General features: G+C 36.4%; 1 protein-coding gene across 1 annotated transcript in view; it reads left to right on the top strand.

The window, feature by feature from the left end:
- The window catches only part of RAB11FIP2 (RAB11 family interacting protein 2), a 32,773-nt gene extending 8,974 nt beyond the window's left edge, over nt 1-23,799 (top strand). Inside the window, exons 2-5 of the mRNA XM_042863884.1 lie at nt 1,818-2,260; nt 2,955-3,417; nt 15,534-15,579; nt 19,255-23,799. Of these exons, the coding sequence (XP_042719818.1) occupies nt 1,818-2,260; nt 2,955-3,417; nt 15,534-15,579; nt 19,255-19,482 (1,180 nt within the window). The 3' untranslated portion in view covers nt 19,483-23,799. The remainder of the gene's footprint in view (nt 1-1,817; nt 2,261-2,954; nt 3,418-15,533; nt 15,580-19,254) is intronic.
- Nucleotides 23,800-24,730: the final 931 nt, after the last annotated feature.

Here is a 24,730-nt window from a genome sequence, read left to right as displayed (position 1 = left end):
CTTTGAAGACTCTGTAGATGAATTGAGGAGTTTCTGGAATCAGTTACAGAGGAGTGAAATCTTAGTAAGTAAAATGAAAAATGATCCTGTCTTCTTTAGACACTTAACATTCAGTTTTTGCATTTCATATAAAACACATAAATGAAGTTATCTCACAACAGAAGGAAAACTGTCTCCCTAAAAGTTGAATTGTCCTTCATTGATGTCCTACCTTTTTGAACTTCTTGATCTCTTGATCTGGTGTCAGTGTCAGGACAGAGACTTTCTGATATTTCTTAATTATTCTGCTTTAGAGTGGCATATAAAACTTCTGGGATGTCACAAGGCAACAAAGTCACAATACTCTTTATCCTTTCATTGTTTCTTTGGAAGGTCACCTTTGTCAACTTAAAAAAAAAATAGTATGTCTCCCTGAAAACTTGATTTCTTCTGTCACCTTTAAATATATTTATGAAATCTGAAAGGAAATTGAGGGCTATTTTTCTCCTTCCCTGACCTTGTTTTGTGTATTTGACAGTATTGAATAATGTATGTATAACTGCATAATCAATTTTGCGTCTGTGTTGATAGGCAATTTCATTTCTTAGTCTCCAGTTCAAAAGTTACTTCATCATGATAATGTACTCTTGTGTTGGTGTGCGTGCATGCATTTCTACTGACAATGTGTTCCCAGGAGTGGTAAAGCAGTAGGAGAGTGTTGCTACTTGATATTTAGCTGAGCCTTTTTACTCATCTAACTTAGAGAGCTAGAAATATGAGTTAGAGCCTGTTAGATAGTTTCAAAATTAATAATTTCATAAAATTTACAAGAGATTTTTCTAGGGCTTCTAATTCAGCATCACCTCAAGGCAGGTGGAGGAACTTGTCCTTTGGATGACTGTCTTCCCCTTCCCAAACCTTTTCAGGAAGGTTGAGAGGTAGTGTTATTTCTTTTCCTTAATGATGTCAACCAAAGAAATCATTTAATATTTTTCACGTGTGAGAAGAAGTATAAGAAAATCTCTCATGTCCTCCAAAAGGAGAGAAAGAACAGCAATGAGAACATACGCAGACGTGTTTAGAGCACTTCTGTGGAACTGGAAAATTGGAAATGTGCCCTTGTGCCCCTTTTGAAATAGGAAGAAACCACTCATGATGAGTGGGGAGAAGGTCAGTCATTCACTTAGGTAAGGCTGTGGAGGAGGGACTGAATCTTAATTCTACTGGTGCATCCAATAGACAGAGGAGCGAGATGGACAAGTAGTCAGGTGTCTGGTTAATGATAAGGTCTTTGTTGAAACTGAAGAAACACATATATTTTTTGAAACAAGTGAGCTCTTCAATTGGAGGTTTGGATCATGTTTCCAAAGCCTCTGGAGACGCTGCTGAAGTTAATCCTACCAGTTACCCACAATGATGGGCAGTGTTGGATACACTGATGCTGTTCCGCCACTTGTGTTTGTGACAGCTGCAAAACCAAAATGATTGTAAGGTGTGAATCATTCCAAGGTCTTGAATATTTCCTTATTTGTTTCGGTAATAAATATTAGATACAAATTCTTCTTTGTAAGCAGATGTAATCCCGTTAGCTTCAGTGGAGTTTAGTAAGTTTCCACTGAGTTGACTTGGATTCTTGAAGTGAACAGAGCAGAGAGCTTCCTACTTCCTAGTTATTGCATGTATCCTCTTCCAAAACCAAGTATGGACCAAGAAGTTTTTCAGTATGGGAATTTGACTTTCGTATTTTTAATTATATAGCCAGACGTTAATCAACTAACTAGATTTTAATTGCTAGCTTCCAGAGAACACAACTTAACTTGCTCTTTCTCTCATTTAAGGTGGTTTCAACTAGAGTCCAGACAAGGGAAAAGAACCAAAGACAGAGGAGAAATAAAAGTCAATATTCAGTTTATGAGGAATAACATGACAGCAAGTATGTTTGATTTGTCAATGAAGGACAAAACCAAATCCCCTTTTGCTAAGCTAAAAGACAAAATGAAGGGTCGAAAAAATGATGGGACATTTTCAGATACATCATCTGCAATCATTCCAAGTACTCACATACCTGATGCAAACGTAGAGCTATGTAGTGGTGAAGTACAAATGAAATCAAAACCAAAAAAGCCTTTCCTTTTGGGACCTCAGAGGCTATCTTCAGCTCATTCGATGTCAGATTTAACAGGATCCCATGTCTCCTCAGAAAAATTAAAATCCAGCACAGTTGGCTACTCTCATCTTTTCAAGCGTCAGCTGGAATCTTTTGGTTCAGTTGATGAAGGAGGTAAGTAAAACTCACACTACTCAATCACGACCATTACAATTATAATTCCCAGGTTCTAGAGCAGGCGAAAGTCTGTTTCTTTAGTTTATGAAGCAATGATGAGGCCAAAACATAATGAATTATTGCTGGCCTATTTTTTCTCTTCCATTAGTTGGAAGAAACTTATAAATGCCTTTAAGAGTGTAAGGAATAACTTACATTGGTCATAATGTATTATAATTTTTAATTTTTCTCATGTCCTCATTTTGAGAGTATCTTTTAATGAAACGTTGCATTCAAGAGAGAACTCTGGGCAAAGTAATATAGTGTGAAGAATAAGTCTTTTTTTAAAAGTTAATAACTATCATCAAAGTTGTAAATCTCATTTATACAAGTAAGTGAAAGTGCTTTGCATCACTCAAAGTTATTACACGATAGATTACTGTCACTTTCTGGCTACAACTGTATTCCTTATAGAACCTAGTTCTCATACAGAAAATAAAAAAATGCTGTAGTTTCTTCCTTAAACATTTCAATACCACAAAGACAATGCCAGAACTGTTGATATTTTAGAAATAGATTTGTTATTCAAGGGTGTTTCAGACTGAAACTCAGTTTCAAACCCTCTATACTGAAGCTAAAATGGTTTATCTGTGCATTATAAGCTATGCTGTAGTATCTCATCGATAATGTACTAATGCCAGATTGTTTGCAGGAAGTCTAAAATCTCCGCATAGGAGGACATTAAGTGTTGATACTTCTAAAATGAACCAACTGGACAGCACAGCTGATGAAACTGCACCGGAAGCACAAAATGACCCATTTACCAACGTGAGTGCTTCATTACCCCAAAAATTCGCTACACTGCCAAGACAGAAGAATCCATTTGAAGAAAGCCCAGCAACGTGGGATCAGAACATCAATCTGTTTTCCAAACCTGTTGAAATCAAAAAAGAAATTAGAAAAGAGAAAAAAGAGAAAGTTAGTCTTTTTGAAAGAGTGACTGGCAAAAAAGATAGCAGGAGGTCAGATAAACTTAGCAATGGGGGATCAGAGAGCTCCACTGACTTGAAATCACCGAGTGCATTTGGTGAAACTCATCAGGAGAGTTTTGATTACGAGTCGACTAATCCGTTCATGACAAACTTCAAGCCTACAAGCATGTTGCCATCTTCAAGGTAGGTTTTGGCTGTATTTTGATCTGCTATCTTGAACGTGTTATATAAATGAAAATGTGAAGTGTTGAGGGACACAGTCTTTGTGCTTCATAGTTATTTTTATCATTGTTATTGTTAATCATATTGTTTTATCATATCATTGTTAATCCATTACTGACTAACATTTATGAACCTTTAATGTAATTTAACTTTTTCATTCTATATTTTATTTAGAAGTTGCATTTATATTAGTAAATGTATTAGTACTGTGACTCTTCTTAATTTTGCATATGCAGAAAACCTTGCTCATTGCTAGCTATTGCACTACCCTCAGTCTAAGCCAAGGTTTTAAAGGGAAAAGTTTTAATTGTAAGGGTAAGATGGAACAGAATAAATAAAGGATTTGAGTAATGAACGCAAATGCTTTGGAAAAAATGGGTTTAGATTCTGTGTGTTAAACCACAAGAACTGGAGACCATTCTGTTTCTAAATGAGAGCATCTGCCTGGGCCTTTATCATGCCTGGGATCGTTTGGCTCACTGTAGCTTTCCTGAGTTCATGTGTATTCAAGACCTTACACCAGGCAGCAGTTTATATGCTAAACAAAATGACTTGAGTTATAGGGGTTGATAAGAAACTTTGATTTAAATAATCTATTTTAATCTTTGTTTGCTTATCAACAATTTACTTGTTTTCCTTAAATTAAAAAAAAATTCACTTCTCTTTTGGTTTTTGTTTACTAGATAGACTATATATACAGATATATATGCACACACTACATATTCTATAGCCAGTGTTCATGATTAATCAGATAATTATTTTTATTCATTTACATTCCTAAATTTTTTGTACGTTAATGTCAGAAATTAATTAACAGATCAATCGTGTTGTATCCCAACTTTTAATTCATAGTTAGAATATATGCACTTCTGTTTCAAACTTCAAATTATTTTCTCAACAAAACTAATTGTTGTGAATTAGATGAACTGAAATGGGCCAACTGTAAAAAAGATTAGCCGTCTACAGGCTCATACAGACTTCAGTGACTCATCTTCTTAGTGCCTCCTACAAGTCAAGCCAGTTCTACTGTCTTAAATAACGTATTTACAGCCAGAGTCTTAGAATATTATTTGTTTAATAAAGGATTTCTCTAGATTAAAGCGAGGTTAGGATGTAGCTTGGTTTGTCAGAAGTTAAACTTTCATTTAAATAATCTCCTTTAAGCAGAACTAATTTAAATAACAATTAAAATTACATAGCATTTAATATTTTTTAAAATGAAAAAATGTGTTCGGGCAGATGCTAGATATCAGTAGCGAAATCTTTTGAAGTTCTTGAATGCAACAGATCTTGATAAATATAAATCTTAAACAATAATCACGATGGACTTGTTTTTTCTTTCTTTTGTAATTAAAAAGCTCATCACAGTGCCCATTCAGAAGGGTTCTGGTCTTCGTTCCCTCTTTTTGTGTGAGTCTCTTTTACTAGTTCTTGACTTTTATGTAAACATAGCTACTTGTCTTGTCAGAAGTTTTTGTTATTTCCAAAAATGCCAAAAGTAGAAAACATTGTGACCATTTTTATAAGTCAGCTACTCTGGAATAGTATGTATCATGCAATAATTTATGTTGTAAGCTTTTCTACCCTCCACTATTATGGTCTATGAGTATCTTTTAAAAAAGAAGTTCACTTTCTTTCATATGTATCTTGAACAATTATTTTCTTTTGAAGTAGAAACTAATTCAAAATGTGCATATTTAATAAGTTTACAGTTTAAGTTTACCTTTTATCTGCAGAGGATTTGTTGAATAGAATCCATTTTTAATTTTTAGAATTAGTAATACTGTGAGGAAAGAGTAGTATAAATCTGTGAGCACAAAATAAATGAGGTTGAGTAACAAATTCAGCATGCAGGAAGCACACATGGGGAATTTGGATTTTGTGTTGCTGTTTATTTACTCAGCATGCTGTTAAGCTTTTTGATGGATACCATCTTGCAAGTAAAACAGGCGGCACGTCTTAGTAAGGTGTGTCCAAAATCAGTGTTCTGGGTGGATGATGAGTTTGCTTTGCAGTTCATCTCCCAGTTACCCCTGTGTAGCTATGCCTTGCTTTGAATAATGGAACAGTCATGGATTCCTGTCTGACGAAACTGAGCAGGAAGATGTGTGGTTAGGCCGTGGGACCTGGCTGGGGCTAGTAGTACAAACTGGAGGAAGAAAACAAGAAAATTCCACGCACTCCCAACACTCCTCATCCCAAACCACTAAACCAACCAGTCCAGGCCGGTAATATGTATAAATAGATTAATTAAAAGCCTTTTAATATATATTTACACCTCAGATCAGCCACAGGAGACTCATTTGGTTTTGTTTTTTTTTTCCTTGTCACCTAGTTAACAACATCTCACAGGGTTTATCCAATTTCATGAGGGTAATCCAGTCATTATGAACCGTCACTATACGTTTACCTTAAATTGAAGGAGGACTCAGTTTGGAGACACCTCCGTACCTCCTTTCTTTCCCTTTTGTTCTCATTTAGTTTCAATGATTCTTCTCTCTCAGATCCTTTTGTCCTTTCTTTGCATTCTTGCCTCCCTGCATAGCTGGAATCTAAATAATCCATGTACTGACCTTACCTGTCTTTGTAATACTAAACATTTCAGCAGTCATCTTTTTTAATCAGCGTGTTTATAGTCAGCATCATCATTAGAGGCTCCTACTGCTACTTATATCATATCTAGATTTGTTTTCTTTTTTAATTATTATTTTTATCAAAGTCAGTTTGATTAACTGCTTTAGGACATGTGATATTTGACTTTGCCTGGCTAATAAGCTCTTTAGAGCAAGGTGACAAATTTTAGGTTAGGAATCAGTGGATGTACAAAAGACTACCAGTAGAATTCGTGGTTATGCATTTTTGTTTAAATGTTTTTGTTGCTGTATTACCGTTGTTCTAGATTTGCCATCAAGGCAGAGACCACTTTTATCAGTTGCAGAAGTTATGAATCTGGACGGTGTTAAGACAGCAGAGATGTAGACATGCATTCCTTTCTGCAAAATGGCTGTGGCAGAAGGACAGATTAGACGTTTAGTGGGCAGCATCTTGTCTAATCACTGTAATCAGATTTGGTGGGATTCAAAGCTCCCAGCTTTCTGGTGGGAGATTATTCTTCCAGTGCTCAAATGTAGGATAAAGCAGAGTGTCAAATAGTTGTAAACAGGTAAAAGGGTGAGGTTGTGTTTTAATGCACGGGTAAGAAAACCCAGTTCTTTCCAAGATGAGAAGAAAAATATATAGTTTCTTCTGTTGCTAGCTGCATGGCCATGCATGTCTAGATCCTGATATCTCTATAGAGTGAATAACATTGTAAAGCAGCTTTTCAGCAAGTTTGTTGGGCTTTGGGTCTTGCCTCAAGTCCATCTGAACTGATTTGGTTGGATAACTTGACCAAACAACAATTATGTGCAGAGGTGCAGCTCATAACATCACTGACTGCAGGCTGGGGGAGCTGCTCAGCAGAGCTTAACATTATCTTTAAACACATTCACTAACAATTAGTTTTGTTGTCTTGGATTTCAAGTGGTTAAATTGCAATCAGTAGCCACGTGGATTTTGTATTGAACACAGTTACAGAAATTGACAGTAATCCTTGCAAACAAAGATCTTTTTATTTGCAGTGACCAAACCTTATGCATCATTTCTCAGAAATTGTTTATGTTTAGGAAAATACACTACGGTAGGCTAATAAACCGATGTGAAAATTTCTCAATTTACACCACTTGACAAGTGCTAAGAGAAAAGCATCTTTAATTTTAATGTGTTATTAGGACCTTTTTAGAGAGATTGGACAAGTTATTAACAAGGTCCACTGAGACAGGAGACGGGTAATTAACAAGACCTACAGAAAGGGAGTTTAGGTAATTAACAAGATCTTAGGCAATGGACACAGGGAAACAAATAGTCCAATATTTAAAGCTGACAGGTTGTTACTAGTCTGATCAAATTCCAGATCTGGGAATCTGGATTGATAGGTGCAAGCTCTCTACAAAACATTGTATGTAGTGTGTGTATGTGTATCTTACATATGTGTGCATGTGTGTGTGTCTGTATGGCTTGTTTTCTATGTGTAGAACATGAGTGTGTGTATATATATCGATGTATGTATACATGTGGAGAGAGATGCATTAAATAAAAATAACTTACAAAATAGCACTTCCATCATATAAAGGAAGTAAAATAAAGCTTGTGCTGTCTACTGAATGCTGGTTTCACTTTTTCTCAAGTTCAAGCAATAAATGTGTTATGTTCTTACTAAGAAGTATGGGAGATGGAATACTGGAGGGAAAACAGGCATATCGTACTGGATTCACTGTAGCCAATGTGAATGATGCTCATATAAACATCAAGTATTGGCTGGCTGGAGCCTAAGGAAAAGCTGATGTTAACTTTTAGGAATTATTCGCATGTAGTTAATCTCTGGCAAGTTCATTGCTCTCCTTGCTAGAGCAATGAAGTCTGTTCAGACATTTTGGCATATATTTCTCTCTTAGTCAAAAAATGACATCAGGTGAGCTATGCTCTTTTCAGAATTTTGTTTTATCTTGAAATAAAAGGATTTTTTTCATTTCACCACTGGAATTTGACTTCCTGTGTTTCTAGTCATATGTGACCATTACTAGATAAAATTTTGATAGAGCACGGCAGTTCATTAATTATTCTGTAGACTATTAGTATTTATTAATTCATTAAAGCAAATATAATACTGGTATGTGAGAGGAGACAGAGATCTACAGAACAAAGAGAAGTCATGCAAAGATCCTTACTGTGCTGCTAAGACTTTTAGCATCTGATTTAGGAAGATCACTACTCCATGTGGTGAGAAAATAAAGAAGTCTTTTCTGAAGCTGTGGCAAATCAATGATCATGTTGTTAGTTACATTGTGAGGATGGGTTGGAGCAGTCGATTCCTGGAGAGAGATCATAGAAATACTCAGTATTTCTACAATTAGTAATATTAGTACTTAGTGTTACTTTACTGCTGACTTCACCATCAATCACTTCTTATTATATTCTAAGTCTGTTTTAGGGATGCTGTTTTAGAAGTTCTTCCTGCTGAATGACAAAGCATTTTTAGCCTTTAATTTTCTGTTGGTGCACATTGGGCGTAAAATCTTTCTTGAGTGACTTTGAGGCATATCATCTGTCCCAATGGGCAGTGTGCTGCTGTTTCTATTTGCTTTAAAAACAGTAGTGAATAGTTATATCCAATTTCTTTATTAATAAATCCAGAAGCAATATAAAACTGATTTTTTGTTGTTGTTGTTCTTTTTAAGAACGAAGAATTAGTGCTATTTCTTTAAGCATTCAAAATCATTTTCTTAATTTTCAATGCAAAGTTGTACTTCAGGGTCATTGTTCTTTTTGGTTGGCTCACACATCTCTGTACGTAGAGTCTTCTTGTAGAGGTGCTGGCACAGCCTTTAGCATAGAGGATTGTTAGTGGTCTCCCGAGGATAAATAATTCATCAGATTTTTAGGCATAGCACAGCTGCCTAATAAAAGCAGAAATATTCAAATGCTTTACAATGCTAACTTTTGTATGAAACTGTTTTTGTTTATGAACATTGTTGAACATGAGCGTTCAGTTGAGCACACTGTGTAGGTCACTTTTGGATCTAGATGCCTCATAATGAGTGAACTCACATGAGTAATGCGTCCAGCAGTGTGCAACTACAAGTTCCATTATTTAAAGATACTTAAATATTTGGAAGCAGAGGGCTGGCCATCTGATAGAGCACAAATGCAGCCCTGCACACCTCCAGGTCCCTGGTCTGTCTCCAATAACCTTAGAACCAGCTCCCAGCCTGCTGTGGGTCTCAATTCATGAGTTTTTAAAATGAACTTATTTACATGTATGCACAGACTAGGGATCCAACATACCTTTTTATATCTGCTTCTCAGTTTCCTCACAGATTTGTGAATGACTGCATCGTGTTAGTTGTGCTCTTGTATCATCTTTAATTGATTTAGTGCATCAGAAAAAAACACAGAAAAACTCTTTCAAAACACGTCATTTCAATTGCAAAACAATGCAATTTCAAAGTGCTAAGGCTGAGTTGTTTAAGTACTATCATCTTGTGTTGCTGTTAGTTTTAGAAACAGTTTCTTAAGTGCATACAGTGAGGAATGTTCAACATTTCAGGTTTGCTTCACTTCTGCTTTCTTCAGCTCTCATTCATTGTCCGCTTTTGTTCTCGTGCACAAGAAGGCAGAGTGATAATGCATTTGAGTGTGAAGAATACTGACTTTTAATGCCTTGCTGCTTAATATGATAGAACAGATTAAAGCCAATATATAAAAAATTAGATTATTTACTGATAAGCATGTTAATGGGTTTAATTATTCCTGTTACAGAAAGCACTGGCTTTGTGTGTGATGTTGGTCTTGTCAGAGATTCTTTACCATTGCTAGCCATCGTAAAGTTGGTATAAATCTTCCTAACAACTTTATGTGGCTTTTTTTAAATATTATTTTTGTAAATCATTCAAGTTTTATATCTGATAACTGCTGTGCTTCTATATACTTGCACTGTGGTGTTTTACTGCTCTAAATTTGAGATATACCTGAAGCACAGGAGAGAAGGCTGCTTCCTGGAAGTGTATATTGTCCAGGACTTCTGGGACTTCCTCATCTTCACAGAGCCTGCTGCGATCAGGAGGGCTCCAGAGAGCAGCAGTCTGCTCATGGACAGGCATGTGTGTAAAGAATGTGTATAGATTGGGAACAAATGGCTTGCAGTAAAAGTGTATCTTACAAAGTTTGGGGTTTTTAGTGCAGTTAACTCTTGGCGTGGGACGTCATAGTAATATTAAGAAAACGGAGTGATAGCAACACAAAATGATATTCTTTTTGTGTCCTCATGGGGTTACACAAACTCCAGAAGGCCTTGGAACACATCTTGACAGCAGGACAATTTATGTAGTGAAGTGTCTTAAGTGATGTTCCCCAGAATCTGATTGGGAAATAAATGGTAATGTGCTTGCTCCATGCTTGCTCAGCTGCCAGACATGACAGTCATTCCTTCTCAGAGTATAAAGTGATGTCTGCATTGCCAGACACAGCAGGCTAATAATATTCCACAGAAAAATAAGTTTCTGAATTTCATTAACTGTATGCAATTTTATTCATTTCTTTTGTTTTTCTATTAGATTGCTAATAACTTAAACTGCATCCTAATATTTCAAGTTTCTGGTGTGTGTTGTGATAATCCAAAGAAAAAATCATAAGCAATATAATAACAATCGTAAGTGCAAAGACCAAGAATTAGGAAGAGAAAGAATTCTTGGACTCTAATGGAAAATGATCATGGTACAGCTTTGCTCATTACCTGTACAGGTATTGCTTCTATTAAACAGCAAGTTAGTACACTGGATATTTTCTCAATATGTCAAGTTAACAAAGGAAATTTTCAGTATTTTGAATATTAAATGTTAATGTAAATTTCTTAGCTTTAATTTGTAATACCATACAATACAGTGATCGTATCACTACTGTGAGGAATGAAAGATAAGTAAAAAGCTTTTGCTCCTTAGGAAAATACGACTTCCATGCAGCATAGTGGAATCTGACTCCCATTCATTATGTTGTCAGAGTAAATGGTTCAGGCACTAAAAATGTTTAAATCAGTTATAGGAAAGATTTTTTTAAAGCATGGTTTTAATTTCTAGGCATTTAGAAGCTAAATATTTAAGCAGCCATAAGATCCAATGTTTGAATTTTTAACTACCATTCAGCTTCAGGAGACAAAATTACAAACTCCAGTTGTAAACTGGTGCTTGTGATACTTGAGCTACATTTAATCTTAAAAAAGGTAACTCAGATGGTGATTTATCAGCCCAGTGCTCAGTGCTGTAGTGCTTCACCTTGGCACCTGAGCTGCTTCCCTGCACACCATTTCTGGTGTGTTTCCACTACACTGACGTTTCTACATAAACTGCAGATAATCAGCTAGGAATGTAACTGCCTCATAAAGTCAGTGTTAGGAAAGAAGTGTGAGAGCTTCTTATTGTTCTAATGAAATGCATTTAACTAAGGAAAAGACAAGAAAGTAGAAAACAATATAGTTGTTATAATAATGAAGTCGTCATCCAAAACGCTGTACACAATCAGTTATAATATGTCTGTCCCCAATATAATTTTATACTAGATGTATTTCTCATTGCTTTTATTCCCCCAGCAACATGGTAGCAGGGAAGCATTCTCATCTCACGTACTAAAGTTGAAATCCAAGCTAGTAAACCCCAGAAATTCTAACGAGCTTTTACTGTTCAGTGAAAAATGTAAAGAAACAATTGTAATTAAAAAAAAATGGATAGGATTTAGTTTGGTGAAAACATCTGATATGAAGGAACTCTTAAGGAAAATAATTGGATTCCCAGATGAGTGAAATGGGGGCATGACTAACTTCTGTGCTAGACCAGGTAAGTCTGAGTGGCTCACTTGGTCAACCACCTTATGATCTCAGTGCAGTTTGTTTTTCCAACCTCAGGCTTGCTGATGTGGTTTACCTCCTTGTATTAGTTCCTGAATTTCTTAAAGGTTCTCAGAGTGAATGAAAGTTTATTAGCTGAAAGAGAAGATCCACAGAGCTTTTGGGACCTGGGACATGACCGAGAGGCACACGAGAGTGGTAATGGGCAACAGTAGGGAGAGAGAAAGGTTTCCCAACCTGTTTGGATTAGACAGATGGAAGGTCACTGGATTCCTTGAGTTGATTAAGGAAATGGTAGTAGGAAGGTGGACAAACTCTTCTCAGTGAGCAGGAAGAGGAGAGGACAAGCCATTTTGTGTAGGTTGGCTGATACAGTCAGTGAGCAGGCACTAGGGTCGGATGTAACACCTGGGAGTTATACAGCGTTAATGAGGATGCATGAGCCAGAGAAACCCAGTTGGACTTCAGTTCTCAGGGGCAGTTGGCAGAATGTCTGTTTGTTAGAAAAGAAACATCTTTTCAATTGTACACTGAGCGAGTTTAGTTCGGGCATAATTGAGAAACAGTAATTATAAAATCCCGCGATGCCAGATTTTTACAGTCACTTTTACAGTGAACTGCTCTCTAAAAACAAAAAGAATTTTTTTTCTCAAGCTGTGAACATATTTTTATGCTTCCATAGCAAAAGTTTCTTGCCAATTTATCGAGCCCTGGGGAAAAAACAGAGACAGGCCTATAACTAGGCTATGTGCTGGGATTGTAACACAGTTAAAAAATGACATGATTTTATATGGTTGCTTAGATTGATAAATTCAGAATGCTCTTATGGAGTCAAGAAAAGGGCTCCTGGAAGAATCACAGAATCATAGAATTGCTCAGGTTGGGAAAGACCTCAAGTCCATCCACAGCCTAACCAAACTACCCTAACTCTAACAGCCCTCCACTAAATCATGTCCCTGAGCACCACGTTTGTGCAATTCCTGTTCTGTAGTGCTGGAGGTGTGTTTTCTGTAATCTATGTAAGTAATCAAATGATCAAGTCAAGCAATAACATCAGGGATGTATTGTTGCGATGAAATTTAAATTAAAAAAAATAACAAAAGCAACAAACCCTACTCATTAATTTCAATACACAGTATCTGCAACTCCCCCAACTGCATGCATTCATAATTTTACAGTATGCTCTTTCAAGGTATTACAGGGCTCTTGGACAGTGAGTTATGGGTGCAGCTGGGAGAGTCTGCAACGGCTCACGTTCACCTCGAGCTGGAGGAGCTGGCAGGAAACCCTGCGAGGCTCGGCGGGGCCGCAGTGCTCCCACGTTGGTTGGTTGGACAGGCTGACTTTAACATGCTGTGTGCAATCCCAGCACCTGTTTCTTCCTGCCTCACTGAGAAGCAGTATATTTCTTCATATCTCTAAAATATGAGTATTCGTAGGGTTGGGGTTTTTATTGGTGAATATTTCATTCAATAGTTTTTTGGGGTTTTTTTTTGCAAGGATATTCAGATTACTTCATGTGAAATACGCAGATGTGCTCTTTTGTAATTGCAGTTACAGCGTCCACAATGTTACAGAAGTGACTGCTGAGTTTTTAGATGAAAAAAAGATTAATCCATATTGCTAGTGATTTATATTTCTAATTTTCAAATGTAACTTTTCGTAGTCAGAACTTTTCTTTTAAGCAGCTGCTGTGTAAGGGAGTCCTAGAACTTATTGCACAGAAAGTCATTCAGCGCAATGAAAGATTTTGCTTTTTTAACCTTTCAGAAGCTCACTCAGTTGAGCAGTCAGGCCGTATTATTCTATATCTTGTCTAACATGAGGAAACAGTCCCAAAAGAAAGATATCCCAAATTAACGCCACACTTCGTTAAATAGAGACATTCTTGGTTTTCACCAAGCTAATTTGATCCAGTTCAGTTAACTCTTTTTTTTTTTTTTTCTCGGATCACAAAAGGCAGCCATGAATGAAGCAAGTTCATCATGTGTTTGACACATCAGTGTGAAACTAAAATGCAGACCGTGAGGGAGGGTTCCTGCCTTTTTGCTTTTTAGACAAAACCCGATGAATGCAGCCCCTCATTCAAAACTATTCTCCAGCAAACTCCAGGCAGAGTGCTTCAGATCGCTGTTACAAACAGGTACAATGGGAGTTAGCCAGACCTTGAGTCTTCAGATGCCTTTTTATTCCTAGTGGTGACTGGTCATGTAATCCAATCTTCCTCTAATGTCCTCAGTCTAGCAGAGGGTTCTCTGGACTTCTGTATACAAGCAAAAGACTATTTTTGAAACAAAATAAAAGGACATAATAATAATAAAACACCAGTTTGTATGTTATGTCTTCCATTTTTATGCTGTGAAATGTGTGTCTTATAATTTCGGATATCAAAGAGTGATGGACACAAGACACGTGCTTTTTACTTCAAGCCAACTTTAAAATTTGAGAACAAAAAAAGTGTACAATTGGTGCTTTCCAGATTATTCTTTCAAGCATAGATTGCAGAATTTTTTTTACTAATTTGTTTTTATGCATGTATCAGCTTGTTGGCTATAGAATCAGTCATTAGTTTTAGGCTGATGAGATTCTCTAGCCTGAAAAATAGGAAAGAAATGAACTTCTGAATGCCTGTCATAGCATTCGTTGGAGCTTGTTACCAGTTTGGTGCAGCCAGGCACAGATCTGTTTTCTTGAAGCTCTCTCAGCAGAGATTGTCTTTGACAGCCAATACATGCAACGTGAGTAAATGGTAGGTTTTGTGATGTGAAAGAATGACACCTACAATGGTGCTACCAGGGAAGTATTATTGGTGAATCATATCCAAATTCTGAGCGCATTCTCTCTGAGACTTAATTTTCTCTCAAAATTTGCTATAGCAAATACTTGAGACATGGCAGCAATGTTTTTTGAGGAGACTTGCAAATAATTACATCAACTTCCATGGACAGTGTCTGTTTCTTGGGTCTGACACTTTGACAATGGCTGTTTTTATCAATATCTACTGCCATTTTTGCAGTTGAGGACGAAAATTATCTTCACATAACACAATCACGAAATAGCTTTGCTTTCCGAATACGTGGGATAATCACTGAGTTTATAAAATAATAGCTTATTAACTCAATTATAAGCATAAAGCAAACGTGGTTAATACAAGATAACTTTTTAGTTCTAACTGAACCTGGTGACCTCAGTGGAATTTCTCAAAGGAGAGAATTTTTCCTTTGGCAGCTTCCATGAAAGTTGGCAATGAATGTTAGCCTTTTTCTTGTTGTGTTTTTATTTTAACTACCTCATCCCAGAATCTATTCCCAGAATAATTCATATGAAGTATTTCTTCTATACTTAGAAGTATAAAATACGTCTAGAAATAATCAAATTGCTGGAGGAGCCCAATCTGTAATATCTTTACGCTGCTTACTCTGATTTTCTGACAGGAGGATATCAAAAATTGTGGACGGAGAGTATACGAAAATTTCCACTAATTTCAAATATCGTCCTCGTTATTCAAAGTCTGACAAGTCAGGAAAATAAGTCATGATAAATACCTTGTGCAGCTAGTTCCCTCAGTTCGGTAGTAATTTGTAGTAGAAGTTTTGGTCAAATATGTGTGCACAGTTGATGTTTGTTTGTTTTTCCTCCGCAGTTTTAACGTGAATCCTTCTGGCACTGAGGACCTCAGGAAAACAATGGTGAGTTGTGAAGTGTTATGGAAAGCTATCAGCAAATACCGACTAACTGGTGCCCAGTACAATATAAGCTAGGATTCTTTTTTAACTTCTTATAAGGAAATGCTTGTTGCTTGTTTGCTTTGTCTCTGGAGGTGTTCAAGGCCAGATTGGATGGGGCCCTGGGCAGCCTGTTCTAGTTTTAGGTGTAGAAGTTGGCAGCCCTGCCTGTTGCAGGGTGGTTGGAATATGATGATCCTGGAAGTCCCTTCCAATCCAAGCCATTCTATGATTCTGTGATTTTGTCTTGCTTTCTATTCATATTTCCAGAAAATCGAATTGGAAAATAAGAAAACGGAAACAAACTTGGAAATAAAGAAGAGTTTTGTACTCAGTGTGCAAAATATTTGGACAACCTCTAATATTACAATGTAGAAAAGAAAGGGAAAATTAGATCTATACAGGGAGAGCAACAAGAAACACTGAGATCTATCTGCAGATAGCTCTAGAGAAATGCGGTCAGATGAGAGCCCTGCATTAGGCAGCTGTCCATTGGCCATCATCAAAGGTGTTTTCTATTGCCAGGCTTTGAGATTGGAGGACTGTTTTTAGATGGCCAATCCAAATGGAAGTAATGAGCTGATACATGGCAGGATTCATCATAAAAATAATAAATGAGCAGCCTTGCAGAAAGCACTTACAATAGAAATAAATACTAAAAGTTATTATTCAAAATACTCTTTTATTGTAAGAGTACCTAAAACTGTGTACTAGGAAGAAAAGACAAAGCAAACTCTACAGATGGACTATGCAGCATCTTTGTTTGGAAGAAAATGTGGTCTTACTCAAATTTATTCTGTGAATAGATCAAATCTTTAAAAGTGGGTTTGTTTTCAATCTTTACAATACATAGAAAACAAGTTTCACAGGGAAATAAGACTTTGTACTGTTTGCTTTTGCTGGTTTATGTAAATGTCTTTTAATAATATTTGATGTTATTATAAACACCCAAGTTTTTTTTAATGCAAGGAACTGGTGGGAGATGTCAGCGTGTATGAATGCTGCCTTTGATCAGATAGTAAACTGAATTCTACCAGGCGGTTACTTAATCTCTGACAAAACACAACATCAAAAAAACTGATTTAACTTTGCAGCTATTGTCTGTAAAGTAACCGTAATTACAGTTTCTGCGTGCTTGCAAATGTGCTACTGGAAATTGTGTAATTTATTGCTGGTAAAAGCGCATTTATAATTCTTGTTTGTAATATGTAATATGTGAGTTGTTTTATTTAAAGGATTTAAAGGTGATAAAAGAAATCCTTGATGATTTTTCTTTTGGAATAGCAGCTATTCTAAATGTCAGCTGCAGGATTATGAGGAGGTGCTCATTTCATACAAAATACAAATTAGGAGAAGAAAATCTATCACAACCGTAGTTTTGAATGAAACCATTTGAAAATTTTTTTTAAAATACTCCAGTTTGCTTTCTGAGGTGTTTGAAGTAATTTATTATTAGGTTCTGCAATAATAGGCCTGACCAATTCATTGCATGTCTTCCTTGCGCATCGCATTGTGTAATTATGTTTGTGTGTCTCCCACTCTGGTGCCAACACCTGCCTCTGACAGCACTGCTTAAATGGGAGCAGTAGCCAGTTGAAAGGGCAGCGTGAGCTCTTCAAGGCCTAATTAAGAACTGAAAGGAGGATGAAGTAAGTAGGACAAAAGATGCGAAAGGAGTATAGATTATATTCCCAGAGTAGAATTCCTCATTAAATATGGAGATGATCAGAGATTGCCAGGCCATCGCTTTGTCTGACTCCTCTTCCTCCATCTCCTCTGGTTGTCAGTCTGTGCCTCAACAGGGTCTTACAGCTGAGGCAATACTCCTTTGCAAACTCATTATTTGCAACGTGTTCTTTAACACTTTACCATAAGATTAATGCATTATATTACATTTTTAGTATCTGTTTCTGTAAGTATATAGGCATTTAAGTACCCTTTACTCAAACTGGACATTTAAAATCTTCCTTCCTTTAGCAGTATCTATTTCTAAATACTAAAAGCATTGTAGAATTTTCTTGTGTGTTTAATTTGATAAGTTATTCACACAGAAGATCACACAGAAGTACAGAGCATATGTGTGGCAAAACATCTTTAAAGCATATGTATTGTACATGATTTTCCAGTAAACTTTATATAATGATTAAAAACATCATTGCATATTCTTTCCTCTTCCTTTGCCAAATCAGAAAATTAAGCAAACTCTGTATTTCATACATTGAAGTCTTAATTTATTTTCTAGTGTGTAAAAAAAAAAAAACAACCCTAAATCCCTAATTCTTTGAAGATAAAATTTAGCTTTCTTCTTATGGAAGAAAATGTGCTAAAAATAGAATGACCACAAAGTAAAGTTATTTCCTCTTCCCTACTTGTTGGAAATCAATTAGTAACCAATTTATGGATTTCATCAAGGTGAGCATTTTTATAAAATGGCACTTATTGATCACATCAAATGCTGTCACTTGGTAATAGAAGTTCAAAATACTAAATACACGTACATGAATGTGCTATGAAACATCTCGAATGCAGTGAGAAATCCTTAAAAGCACCTAATTTGAAGAGCTGCTATTAAAATCTAATTGATAGAGAGTGACTGATTGATCTGTGGTACTTCAGCATGTTTGCAGTGCTCTGTCTTTTCTTGCAAGGCTTTACTGAAAACTCTGGGCACCTGCATATGTTCATGATTTGACATGCCAACGTGTCAGTATGGAGCTGTATGGGAAGAAGCAATCTTTTTCTAGATTATAAATTGCCAAATATTTCATTATCTGGTTACTGAAGATCTCAGCTGTATCTTCTTGACATAGAATAGGACATTATAGTGTTTTGGTTCGCCTCCTGACCTTTCTTACAGGGCCCAATTTGCCCATCTTTGGTGATAACTGCATCCACAGCCATCAGAAATCAATAGCAAAACACTGCTGTTTCCTCTGCTGCTTTCTGTGCCCTTTCTGCTTTGTAGGCAGCAACGCAGCAAGGTGTTCTAGCAGTACACATTTCTGCCTTAAGTACTCTGGTCTTCTTAACTTCACCTGAAATGTAAAATTGGAAGCTGTAATGTATATTTCAGAGACCAAGGCCTGGCAAGCTGCTGGTGACTAAAAATAGAATATGAAAGACAGATGAGGGCTGATGTCATTTAAAGCTAAGTAAATGTTTTGCTATAATATTCTCTAAAGATGAGAACTCAGGAAAGTTACGGTAGGGCTGGAATTCTCAGGGCTCTTTTTCTGCTGTAATTAATGTTACCTTATTGTGGGTTTCCCAAAAGGTCCCACTAACAGTTTGCTGGGGTTACTGCTCAGATGTTCACAAAATGTGTGCACATCTTTCTGAGAACAGCGTTGTGTTTTTTTTCTGATGTGTTAGTGTGGGAAACATTTCAAACTGGGCAACGTATCGCCAGCTGTTTGCTCCGGGAGGGATATTGGAGGGAAAAGCTCTAGAGTGAAAAGAGAAGGAATAAAATATAAGAAAAATGTCCTGTGTCGGAGGTGTACATGAGAAATATATGAAAAGCAACCTGCCAACCTGTTCGGTTCAGAAAACTGATTAATTAAATCTGGTGGGTTTTGTTTCCTTTTCTTTTGTTTGTTTTCCTACCTGTTCATTTTTGTTTCTTTTTCCTACCTGCAGGATGGAAATCCTTTTGACGCCACTGCAGGATACCGGAACCTCACCTACGAAGAGGTTTTACAAGAGCTGCTGAAACATAAAGAGCAGCTTAAGAAGAAGGACAGCCATATTCGTGAACTGGAGGATTACATTGATAATCTTCTTGTACGAGTGATGGAAGAAACACCCAGTATTCTCAGAGTGCCATATGAACCTTCTCGAAAGGCTGGCAAATTCTCCAAAAGCTAAGATGGTGACACTTGGTGGGACTTTCTGCTGAGTACGGTAGTGGAAGGAAATAACATTTCAACGTTTTGACTTCTTTTCATTCCTTTTTGTTCTAAAAAAAGTTCCAGACATTGGAAGGAATGGGACTGTGGCGAAGTTTTTTTGTGTTGTTATTTGATTTTTGGTTTTAATTCCAAACACTTGCAGGTACTGCCAAAATGGTACTTCATTGGGTTAGCTGAACAAGTTTGTTTATTTTTCCTTTTTGAAAACAACTTTAGCTGCAGCATATTTACTGTAGAGTAAATAACACACATGAATGCAGTGTCTGTGTCCACACTGTCCATGCAGCATCAGCTGGGATACCCTGTGCTTTTTTGAATGTTTTCTTGACTGATAATTAATATTATGCAAATATGTCAATTCTGGTATTATGGCATGCCATTAAGGCCACTGTTTTCAAGCCAGTGTAGAATCTAAGCGTGGCTTGTTGCAATGGAATGCAGTTTGTTTTACACACAGAGGAAAACAGTGATGCACAATCTTCACAGAGTAAATGCTGTACTGTATGCAGTATGCTTTTGTATGGCAATGTGAAAAATACCATGCCATTTCACTAATGGCACATGTGGGAATGAGTTAATTTACACTTAAATGCAGATTTTTTGTGTATAACGATTGAACTTTGGTGGCGAACTCATTACATGGGATTATTTTGCAGATCTTTTTGTATGAAGTTATTGCATGCTTTTTTTTATACATTAAAGTACTTTGACCAGTGTTAATAGAATCAGAAGTAGGATGGAAGAAAAGTTGGAATAAGGTAAGAGTACTTTGTTCAGCCAAGGTCTGCTACAGTAAAAGTATAGGAGAAATGAACAGACTGAATTAAAAAGACATGGTAATTCTGAAAATGTAGAACTGACTGAATTTAAGGTTGAGTTTAACGTGATCTATATCTCCTAGGTTTTTTTAAACTTATGAGAACAAAATATAAGCCTTTAGAAATAGGCTGTGTTGCTGAAACATGTCTAGGGGAAGAGGTTCAATTTAGTTTTATTTTTTTAGAAAGGTCTGTATTCTTTATAAGTGCTTTCAGTTCTCATTGAGGCAAATGAAAGAATGTTGTACATGTCTTCCTGATCATTTAATAATTGTAAGATGACAGATGAAAAGGGTATCTGTTATTCAATAAAATGGCTAAATACAGTGATGAACATATTAAGGCAAAATAGTGTAGGAGAAGAATCCTTACAATATTAATGGAGGTAGATTTTAATTTCCTTCATAAGAGCCTCAGTTGGATTGTCTATTGCTGTGAAACAGTAAGAAACTAGTAGAACAAAAAAAAAAAGGTACAGGTCATATTTTAGATTTGGATTTTAAAAGAATGACTGTCTTTTCACCTCTTCTTTCTACGCCTGATCTGTTTTCTTACATAACAACAGTAATAGCTGTTTTGAGAAAGAAATAAGCATAACATTCCTCTTTTTTTTCATGCTGCAAAAAATCTGGTTTTTTGTTTTTAAAGCCACAAAGATTATCTTAAATAACTATTATCTGGAAGAGATGAAATGGATCTACTGTCTGAATACTTTTGACAATGTTAGCTTTATATGACAGCAAAGGAATATACTTCTTAGACAAAAAATAATTTGGTACAATCATTCCCACATTTCATTTTCTTACTTGTTATTCTTTTCTCCTTCTTTTTGCGCTCACTTTTTTATTTTCTCCCATTTTTAGGAGCTATCTCCCAAACCCCTAATGTTAAAATTCATGCAGTTTGAGCATTCTCAGCCCTGTGTTGGGATCCACCAGTGTAGGTCATTTTGCCTGGATGAAGCCTCAGTCATCTGAGACAAAGAAACAGGGCCCACTTCATCAAGTGATTTCTCTACTGACAGCCAAAAGATTTATCAAGTTCTGTACCTTGTAAACCACGTGAATGTCTTTCTGACCCACTTAAGGTCTGTATGACTGTAAATTTGCTGTAATATATTCAAAGTGCCAAAGGTTATATACAAGTTATGGTACATTTACCGTTGGAAGTTAGGTTTTGCACTCATTTTTATTTCCTAATTACACCAAGTTGTATTTCAGATACTCAGTATTTCCATGCAAGTTCTTGAACATTTTTCAATGTTTGGCTAAGGCAAGTGGTTTTCTCATATTGTTAACGGGGAGGAGTTGTGCAATTGTTTTGAATTCAACAGTCATTTTCAAACTGACTGGTACACGTGAGGCAGTGTGTAGTACCCATGATGATTAAACCATACACACCAGTGGGGTTTAACAAGTAAATACACTCCAATGACTTTTCACTTGCAAGCCAACTTATAATTATTAAAATGAAACTCTACTATATTTAGCACCTCTGAAATCACTCCTTTTAGAATGTAAATGTAGAATATCAAACTGCATAATTGACTAAAAGCAGATCATTTGACATATTTGCATACCGACAACGATAAGCAGATTAAAGGTAGCGAAAAGATCAATTTTTGTGCATTAGTGAAGAAATTTAGTGAAGCTTTGAATGCGCTATCTCGTCTTTATCTGATCTGTGAGGGAATAAATGCACCTTTTGTTTCCAGCAGTGTATCAAGAAAGAGAGGAGAACGACAAATGCAATTTAGGAAAGGGTAAAGTTACCAGAAGGGACGGGAATTTCAACTCTGAATTTTTATATGGAGTTCTTATGGCTAAAGATATAAGCTCTTCTGGGGCAATTTTGGAAAAATTGCACACCTGTCATTTTCTGTTTAAAATGAAAATTTTAACATTTTTCTACGTTTTTGAGACTGTTTTTGAAATGCACCTTCATCCCACCTGTATTTGATGGAGCATGCAGCTTTCAAATGAAAACATTTCATACGGAGTGATTTATATGCTGAAAACAAAGTAAGTTCTGTTTCTGCAGTAGGACAAAATTGTAAATTCTCCGACAGATCATTTAAAAATTATAATCACTTGCCACTTACAATTAGTCTTTCTTGCCCTCTGAAATGTAGGGATGAGAACTTGGGGCACATTATTTTGGTCTCTTCTGTCAAAAGTAAGAATGAAAGTTCATCCGTGCATACCCTGTACTTGAAAATTCTCCTTTCAAACATCTCTGCTCATAGCAATGTACTTTCCTTACTTCAGAGAACAAATATCAAGGCTGTATTCTAGTTTTGTAGGTAACATTTACTTTCTACCATCCTGGAAGGATGTTTAATATTTATATATGTTACCTCGTGCTGCTGTATTTTATGTTTAGCTTGGTTTTCCACCTACTAATGAATGTAGCATTCTCCCTAGATTATACATAGCTACATTTATTGCTGTTGGCTCTGTATCAAGAACTATTTGTAACTTTCCAGCTGTGAAAATGTTGCCTTGCATTTAGAAAGGCTTTATGATGTGGGGACCTAATGAAACTCAGGCTCATTAGGTACTAGTCTGCATTTCTTTCTCTAGAGGATGCCCTTTCTTAGATGCATTTAAAAACAACTGTTGTCTTAATATGTTTACTGCTGCACTGGAGGCTTATTTACACTTCCAGCTTTAAAGAAAAAATATTGTCCTATATTAAGTATGTAAAGTATGCTTTTTTGCTGTTTATGTATCCATTACTGTTGCTGATATGATAGAGTTGTTAGCTCTGTGATTTTAAAATGGTGATATGTGAAGCATGTTACCTAACTTCCTCTCTTTGAAGTCCGTGATGAAGGATAATAGTGCTGCTGCATTCATGATGCTAGATGTAAGGGTCTGTCAGCACCTTCAGTTTGAGACACTATTTTCAGGAATTTATAACTTCTAAATCTGCATACAGGCACTGGAAGTATTTAATATGCAATAGGTAGCACTTTAATCTGTTTATGAAGGGTTTTGAGATTTGTTTCTGTTGGAAAAAGTCACAACCTCCTATAGCATAGAGAGCATTTACTTTGCCTTTCACAATTTGTTCAGCAGCCACTGTATATTACAAGTGATAGAGCCATTCCTATTCATCTTAGAAGCTTCCAGGTGTCTTGTGTTACGATATGCTGTAAAAAGCTGAAGATCCAGGTTATATAGGAAGTCTGTAAAAGATTCTACCTTAGGGGTTAATTTTGTCTTGTGCAATCAATGGTACTTTGTCTACATTTAATAATGGTACAGAATCACAACTATATGCACATGTGAGAACTGTAAACCTAGGATGCATGAAAAAACTTTATTTTTGTTTCATTATTGCAACTTCAGCTCTTTAATTTGATTACAATGTTATCTCAGTATTTTAATTTCTGTCCATTAAAACAATATTGCATGTCTAACACTAATAAAGCACCACAATGCACTACCACAGTACTGTTTGAGTTGTGATCTTAATCTGCATATGCAAAAAATGTAACTTCTAAGTTCCACTTCCATATGTGTTTGTAAGAACCATGCTTTTGAGAGTCTCAGCCTTAGAGATTGCTGTTTCCTTAAGGCCGATTCTAACTGAATGTTAAATACAGGGCAGCAAACAAAGGAAGCCTCTGCTCTCTTCAGTAGTTGTTAGGATAGCAGGTGCTCAGGAGGAGCATTTTAGGTGTAATTCAGCGAGTCCCTTGAGGAGGCTTGAATTTTGGTTGGATGCAGTTCCTTTCCTTGCTCTGGCAGCATGGCGGAATCCTTTGTCGTATTACCATGGGCTTGACAAGAGGCTTAGAAAGGGTTCTTCCCTTTCAGGATTCATGAAAGAGGGTGGTTGTTGCAAATGAGAGTCTAATCTTGAGATGTATGTGTACTTACACATGCTTGGTTCTGCGGATCTCCGTCACCTATGTTACCCCATTCTTTCTGGCTATGCAGCTTTCTTAATGGGTGAGTGGACAAGGAATGAGGATGGAGAAGGAAGGGAGGTTTCTGGAAGCACCGTGCTGCGTACTGAAAGGCAGTTTCCATCTGTAATTCGCAGATGGTGACTTCATTCTCAGGTCCACTGCCCATCTGAAAATGGATCCAATGTGATTTCTGTGCCTCAGAAGCGTGATGTTGCTTAGTTGATACCAACTGAACTTCTATTGACAGGTAAGATCCCAGCTTCATTAGGTAGCTTCCCATTTTCCCAGCATGGACTTGGTTTTCGAGTTTTTACTACTTAACATTTCTAATCCGTGATAACAGTATTTCAAGGATATTTTAAATATAAGCTAACAGTTAAAAAGCAATTGTAATACCTAGACGTAAACAAAGAGGAACCATTAAAAACAATTTGTCTCTCTTCAGATATATAAATATTAAACTTATT

Source organism: Lagopus leucura, unplaced genomic scaffold (genome assembly GCF_019238085.1).
Source record: "Lagopus leucura isolate 7727_CA_CO unplaced genomic scaffold, USGS_WTPT01 Super-Scaffold_741, whole genome shotgun sequence".
Lineage (NCBI taxonomy): Eukaryota > Metazoa > Chordata > Aves > Galliformes > Phasianidae > Lagopus > Lagopus leucura.
Note: the sequence above shows the minus strand (reverse complement) of the source record. Positions and strands in the feature narration are given on the sequence as shown.